The sequence below is a fragment of the Montipora foliosa genome, chromosome 3, assembly GCF_036669935.1.
Source record: "Montipora foliosa isolate CH-2021 chromosome 3, ASM3666993v2, whole genome shotgun sequence".
Classification (NCBI taxonomy): Eukaryota; Metazoa; Cnidaria; class Anthozoa; order Scleractinia; family Acroporidae; genus Montipora; species Montipora foliosa.
Window position 1 is genome coordinate 62,156,341 of NC_090871.1, and position 7,500 is coordinate 62,163,840.

The following is a 7,500-nucleotide window of genomic DNA, read 5'->3' on the forward strand; positions in this document are numbered from 1 at the left end:
TTTTAACATGGAGAAAGGATGGAATGCTTCCCTTTTAATACCTTTGTCAACTCAAGAGTTACTGACCAACGTTTACAATGGTGCGAAATGGTATGAAATGACGTGACTCGGCTAGTCATACCATTTTTAAAATTCAAAAAATTTCCACAAGCATATGCATGGGCAAAGTCCCACCTCCCTAGGGGTTTAAAATGCACACAATTAATTAAGAGATCAGGCAACTTTTACCCCACACACCTTTTTACCTTCTAGAAGTTTTAAGGAATCACCCATTTCATTGAATTATTTTGCATTGGTCCAGTCCCTCTGTGACAAAATATCACAAAATCAACATGCAAAACTACATTTGTTTGGTTTCAGGCCCTAGCAAGAGTCCATTACCCAAGAGTTAGATTTACCCAAATTGTCCTAGTCCTCATCAGCGTCACAAAAGTGTCTGTTTTTGAACCACGTTTTGCGGAAAAATAAACAATAAACAAATCGGCTAACTCGATGTTGTGCTCCATTTAAACCCTTTGGGAATAAAGCGTTTTGTTCCAGGAATTTCCATATCATTTCAATGTGAATGCTACATTAAAATTGTTGTAATTTCCAAACACTTCTACTTTCCTAGGTTGTTTTTAAGCTTATAGACATTTGCCTCCCGAAACAATTAATTTGCTTATTTAGCTTTGGCCAACCTTACAGAAACACAGAAAATACACATTCCCCGAGACTGTCACTTAATGATATTGTAAATGGAAAGTTGGTATAGCAAGCTAAAGAGTATACATGTCACCTGAGAAACATACCGCAAAAGCTTGGAGTTATTTTCAAGGGCCAAAATAACAAGACAGCTAGATCCTCAGTTATGGAAACAAACCGTTTTGCCTGTCCCTGATTTATCAAGTGATTAACTAATCCTGGAACAGATGCTTACAAAACAAGGCACAAATGAAAGGACTTGGACAGTATCTTAATACTACTGAGATCTCATGGTACTTTAACTATAATTGGCATGATATCTTGTGTCTGACTGGTACTAAGGTATCAATGATTGAATTGTTTTCAATAACTCATATAATCGAGGAAAGGAAAATAACATATCGACGTATCACAGTCCAAGTAAGTTTCTCACGTTTTGGACATCGTTTCTGAAAAAACAAAACCAGCAAGAAAGAAACAAGTAGTGGGTTAAATGGCAATAATGAATTTTGTTCTGATTAACAAGTAAATAATTATCTTAATTCATTCATTTAACTGTTTGTGCTGAAGTTAATAGCAACAATTCCTATTCACTGTTACTTTGACATGTAGACTTGAAGACCTCAATAACTCACTTCACTTGACATAAGAAATCGACAATCACCGATCAGTTTCACAGTCACTCCATCATAACACGGGCTCAAACAGCTAGCTTTCTGCAGGAAGCTGAAGTAGCTGACTCAGTGAATGCAGACATTATTTAATTCAGGTATGAGCCAAAGCAGTTCGAGTAAAAATATCCACTCTGACAACCGTTTATAAAGCCATTTCTCTGTGAAGAACGTACCTGCTCCTTTCGACAAATTCCTGATTAAAAACATGAACAAAGTACAGCGATTCAGTCATTAAAGTTATATTTAAATGGCACTTACCATTCTTTTCGTGTTTGAGCTCCCCAAATTCAAAGGTGACATCATCGCCAATTAGGACAAATGGTGCCCAGTATTTTATGGCCGAATAATTTTTTGTCTCCTGCAGAGATTTCATGGCATGGTGAAGAGCTGCACTTGCACTTTTTCTATCTGCCAAGTGTTGGTAGAAACTCTTCATGAACATCCAGGTCGCTTCATCGTCGATTGCCCAGAGTGACACCAGAACAGACCGGGCACCAGCACACAGGAAAGCCCTGGCTATTCCCACAATACCCTCAGATTTTACCTCTCCCTGGCCACTATGACAGCAACTCAGCACAACCAGTCTTGCCTGAAGACGAACTGCTTGAACATCGCTCAATGATAACATGTAATCTTCCTTTATAGGGATCTTAGATGTGCGTTCGGGATTTGGGGCCAAAGCAATTTCTCCAAATTCGGCATCTCCGTGTGCAGCAATGTGGATTAAAGCAACTGACTTCATTCTTTTCAGCACGTCAGCTTTGGTTGCATTTTTTCCTGTCAGAGGCGTGGTCTGCAGAAGTTTTCCAATCATATCCACCTCATTTTTTGCACACGGCAGCTGTCCATACATGGGTTCACCAGTGCCGTAAGTGACTTCGCTCAAGCACGGATCGCCTACAAGCAGCGCTTCATTCTTACTTTCGAAGTTGTCAGTTGCCATAGTGATCAATTTTAAAGCAGTCAGCGAGGGAATTACACGGATCCTTACAGAGTCACTCATTGCAGAAAAAGGAGCCAGGCAAAAGTGTCCATCAGGAACAAACACTAAGTCATCACCCTGGATCAAGTCCGCTACAGGACTGACTAAGACATCATACAAGGGCTGCAAAGGGTGCACAGAGAAGATCAAATACCGAAAGGTTTCTTCAACACCTTCCCTACTGCTCGAGAAGTCGCTGCCTTGTCTTTCAAGTGAACGATTCTCGCATCGCAAAACGGCCCCTGCATTGATCTGTTCTAAAGTACTTTTCATCAGAGACTTGGCAGTTCCATTTTCGATTTTCTTTTGTCTAAAATTGATCCCGATATCATCTCTTAGCAACCAGAAGTTGATCGTGTTTCCTTGAAGTGCTGTAAACACAGTTTGTGAAGGTAGATCTTTCATAACCAAAGAGATAGTTACCTTCATCGTAGGTTTCCCATTAATGCTGTATTGCATCTTTAAAATGTCTACCAAAGCCTGTGCTCGTCCTTGGTCAGCAGCATACAAGGCTTCATCAACCTCTCCATTCTTCAAGAGTGCTGTCCACAAAGCGGTGTACGCAAACCCCTTTGTGTCACGAAAGCTTATTTTCCATGCATCCTCTGACTGAAGAAGATGCCTAACTTCATCAAAATAATAAATGCTTGGACGATAGTAATTAAGAGCTTTGCTCAAGCAGCCAAAAAATCCATGAACAAGACCAATATTATAACATGCGATTGCCAGCCCTATTGGGTCCTCCGTTTCCTGGCAAATACTAAGATGTTGATGGTGGTACTCTATGGCTTGCTTGAAATTACCAAGACTTCCATAAGCGTTGCCGAGATTGCCATAGGCTTCTCCTTCTCCCGCCCTGTCCCCTACCTCTTTTGCAATACTAAGACGTTTTTGTTGTGACTCTATGGCTCGCTTGAAATTACCAAGACATTGATAAGCGATGCCGAAACTGCCATAGGCTGCTCCTTCTCCGGCCCTGTCTCCTACCTCTTTTGCAATACTAAGATGTTGATGGTGGTACTCTATGGCGTGCTTGAAATTACCAAGATTTTTATAAGCATTGCCGAGATTGGCATAAGCTCTTCCTTCTCCGGCCCTGTCCCCTACCTCTTTTGCAATATTAAGATCTTGATGGTGGTACTTCATGGCTTGCTTGAAATTACCAAGACCTGTATAAGCATTGCCGAGATTGCAATAAGTTTTTCCTTCTCCGACCCTGTCCCCTACCTCTTTTGCAATACTAAGATTTTTATGGTTGTACTCTATGGCTTGCTTGAAATTACCAAGACTTTGATAAGCATTGCCGAGATTGCCATAAGCTCTTCCTTCTCCGGCCCTGTCTCCTACCTCTTTTGCAATACTAAGATGTTGATAGTGGTACTCTATGGCTTGCTTGAAATTACCATGACATTGATAAGCATTGCCGAGATTGCCATAAGCTCTTCCTTCTCCGGCCCTGTCCCCTACCTCTTTTGCAATACTAAGATGTTGATGGTTGTACTCTATGGCTTGCCTGAAATTACCAAGATTTTTATAAGCGTTGCCGAGATTGCCATAAGCTCTTCCTTCTCTGGCCCTGTCTCCTACCTCTTTTGCAATACTAAGATGTTGATGGTGGTACTCTATGGCTTGCTTGAAATTACCAAGACTTTGATAAGCGTTGCCGAGATTGCCATAAGCTCTTCCTTCTTCGGCCCTGTCCCCTACCTCTTTTGCAATACTAAGATGTTGATGGTGGTACTCTATGGCTTGCTTGAAATTACTAAGACTTTGATAAGCGTTGCCGAGATTGCAGTAAGCTCTCCCTTCTCCAGCCCTGTTCCCTTCCTCTTTTGCAATACTAAGATCTTGATGGTGGTAGTCTATGGCTTGCTTGAAATAACCAAGACTTTGATAAGTGTTGCCGAGATTGCCATAGGCTGCTCCTTCTCCCGCTCTGAAACCCACTTCCTTAAAAATGGCTAATGCTTCTGTGTAATTTGTTACGGCCTGATTTAAGTCAGCTGTGCCCTGATAGTATGTACCAAGATTGAAATAAGCCAAACACTTGCCTTGTCTGTCTCCCTTCTTTCTTGCATCGCTAAGCTCTTGCAGATGCCGCTTCAATAGGTCCAACCTTTTATCCACCATTGTTGACAATCAAAACCAGGAAGTTTTTCTCAGAGATCTGGGGTGCACCTAGAAGATAAATGAATGAATACACAATAGGTTCAATGCTCTGAGTACAGGATGCTAAACTGGCACGGCAAGATTCATTGAACAGTAAAGGAATAGCTATCTCAAGCCAGTATTTTGAAAGAAAAATGCCATTCTTCATCAGGGTTTCCCAAGGAATGATTTCGGCTAATGGAGACAGTTGTTACAGAATAAATACTTGGGCATCACGGAACATCAAAAATAGATAATTCTATCATGTAAACGAGGGGAAAACAGCTTATAGAAAAGCGATGGCTTCCCATTTCATCTTTCTTATTGAAAGCTAATTAAAAGTTCCTAAGATATGCTTCCCTGGCAGGAAATTTGCTGCCGGTATGTAGCTGACAGCAAAAAAACAGGAGGGGATGCCATTAAGAGTGTAATATTCAATTTTCTCAAATTGACATCAAACTCATAACTTTTTATTTCATGTCTAAATCTATTCAATGTCGGAATTGCTTGTTTTTTCGTCACATTTGTTTCTGTCTGGATACCTGGTTACTCCATGTATTTTGATCCAGGGGCTTTGAATGAGCTAATTGAACTGATCACACGTTTTCATTGAGAAAGGCTGCTCGTCAGGACGGAATTGGCCGTTGTTATACCAGAGATGCATAATCCGGCCATTCAAATTATGCCTTTCCCTCTCTTTCTCCAGAAGCCAAAATCATTCCTTGGGAACCCTGATGAAGAAAGGCATTTTCTTTCGAAAATTTGGCTTAAGATAGTTATTCCCTCACTGCTCAATTAATCTTGCTGTGCCAGTTTAGCATCCTGTAGTCAGGGCATTGAAGCTATTGTGTTTTCGTATTTCTCTGCGTTGTTTAAAAAAGTAGGTATGCAATGCATACATGTGGGTAGCCACTTAGACACTGTACTACCAATGGAGTCTTAAGTATGGTGTTTGTTTTCATTTGGGTTCTAACCATTTACTATACTAGCTCTCTAGGAACATCATTGGCTTCCCATTGCCTATCGAATCAGGTTTAAGATTTGGGTACAACGATTTGCCCACGGCATCGTGATCCGATTTGGAGAGGTAATAACAAAAACTGCGCCTGCCCACATGAATGGGCATCACACATGGCAGTGAAAGGGGAGTGCGGATTAACCCTTAACACCAGCTAAAACCAAACTGGAATGAAGGGGTAGTTTCTAAAGAAACTGTGGTGCTGTCAAAGACACCATTCAAAATCTTATAGTTCATCAAGAATTACCGGACACTGCCACTAATCTCATCATCAACACCACTAGAACCTCGTGCATTTACTTCTTGCCTAAAATTCACAAACCCAACAACCCAGGTTGCCCTATCGTTTCTGCCTGTAGTTGCCCTACCGAACTCATTGCTAGCTACTTAGACAGGATTATGACGCCTATTATCAAATCTTTGCCATCATACATTAAATACAGTACACACGCACTACAAATTTTCCGCGATTTCAATTTCTCCGGCCAAGACTAACTTATTTTCACCATGGACATTACATCTCTATACACAGTCATTCCTAATAGCGAAGGTCTTCAAGCACTTAAACACTTTTTCGATCAACGCACTGTCAAAGAACCTAGTTCGGAAACGCTCCTCTGCCTTGCCGAACTAGTTTTGACGCTTAACTGTTTTTCATTTGCCGGCAACTATTACAAACAAATTAATGGTGTAGCGATGGGCACAAGAATGGGACCTAGCTATGCCAATCTTTTTGTAGGATATGTTGAACACCAATTTTTTAATCAGTACAACGGCCCCAAACCTGAACTATACGGCCACTACATCGACGACTGCATCGGCACTATTTCATCCAGCAGAGAAGAACTCGATCAATTTATAACCTCCATCAACTCTTTTCATCCGGCTCTTAAATATACCTGGGAAATTTCGGAAACTTCATTGGCTTTCCTAGATATCAAAGTTTCTATTAGAGGCAACGTGCTATGCACTAGTGTGCACTACAAACCTACAGATTCACACACTTATTTGTTGTTTCCATCGTCACATCCATCACATGTCAAGAACTCCATTCCTTATTCTCAATTTCTTAGACTTCGACGTCTATGTAGTGATGACTTCGATTTTTCCAGCAAATCAGAGGAGATGTGCCAGTTCTTCAAAAAACGTGGCTATCCCTTGTCTGTGGTCAAAGCGGGCCATCATCGCGCCCAACAATTTGATCAACAGTCATCACTACAAACGTCACAAAAAGATAAGAATGACAGAATTCCATTCACCCTCACTTTCCATCCTCATAATCACGCAGTCAAAAGCATCATTCTTAGTAATTTTAAATTACTCCAAAATGATCCCGAGACTAGTAGAATCTTTTCGCAACCTCCACTTATTTCATTCAAACGCGACAAAAACGACGAAGGGCTAACGCTCGAAACGTCATCTTTTAGAATCGCTGTATGTTGGCCAATTTACATTATCAACTCCGTTGATAAAACCAAATTTTTGTATACAAACTGGAATGTTTGATTCAGTACAGTTTTAACCAATAGGAATCAAATATCAAGTGGTGGCTTATCAGTACTGAATCAGTCAACTGTTTCTTACCCTCTCCGCCAATCGTAATTCTTGTGATGACAAGTTGTCTGGCTGAAATCAAACCACAACTGAAGCAGTTTTGCCCAAGCCACTGAAAAGCAACCATGTTCCAGGGTTCTCCTCATCAGGTGGTAACCGGTAAAATTTACCGCTTGTAAGAGCACTTATTACCGCCTGCAAACGCTCAGAACTCGCTTATCCGTTGCAGAACGTCCAACATTAAGCAAATGCTTTACCGGTTTGAAAAGATCCCGTACCAGTTGTGCTGAAAACTAGGGAGAACCCTGTGTTCGAGCCAATTTTTTTTACACATTATTTATTCTTTAATTTCTTTATGAACATAAAGCAATCTTTGACTCACCGTCAATATTGAAACTAATTAGAGATCATATATCGGCAATTCAATCCATAGCTGTTGC

At 40.8% G+C, this 7,500-nt stretch overlaps 2 protein-coding genes across 2 annotated transcripts; both read right to left on the reverse strand.

Annotated features, from left to right (window-relative positions):
* Positions 1 to 891: 891 nt before the first annotated feature.
* On the reverse strand, positions 892 to 3,175 carry LOC137997892 (tetratricopeptide repeat protein 28-like). Its single transcript, XM_068844211.1, has 2 exons — positions 1,617 to 3,175; positions 892 to 1,133 (listed from the first exon to the last, which is right to left on the reverse strand). Exons 1-2 carry the CDS (start codon positions 2,797 to 2,799, stop codon positions 1,114 to 1,116), a joined length of 1,203 nt encoding a protein of 400 aa, XP_068700312.1. The 5' UTR covers positions 2,800 to 3,175; the 3' UTR covers positions 892 to 1,113.
* LOC137996202 (G-protein-signaling modulator 1-like) lies at positions 2,874 to 4,470 on the reverse strand. Its single transcript, XM_068841625.1, has 4 exons — positions 4,062 to 4,470; positions 3,504 to 3,608; positions 2,968 to 3,362; positions 2,874 to 2,882 (listed from the first exon to the last, which is right to left on the reverse strand). Exons 1-4 carry the CDS (start codon positions 4,468 to 4,470, stop codon positions 2,874 to 2,876), a joined length of 918 nt encoding a protein of 305 aa, XP_068697726.1.
* Between the last annotated feature and the right edge of the window lie 3,030 nt (positions 4,471 to 7,500).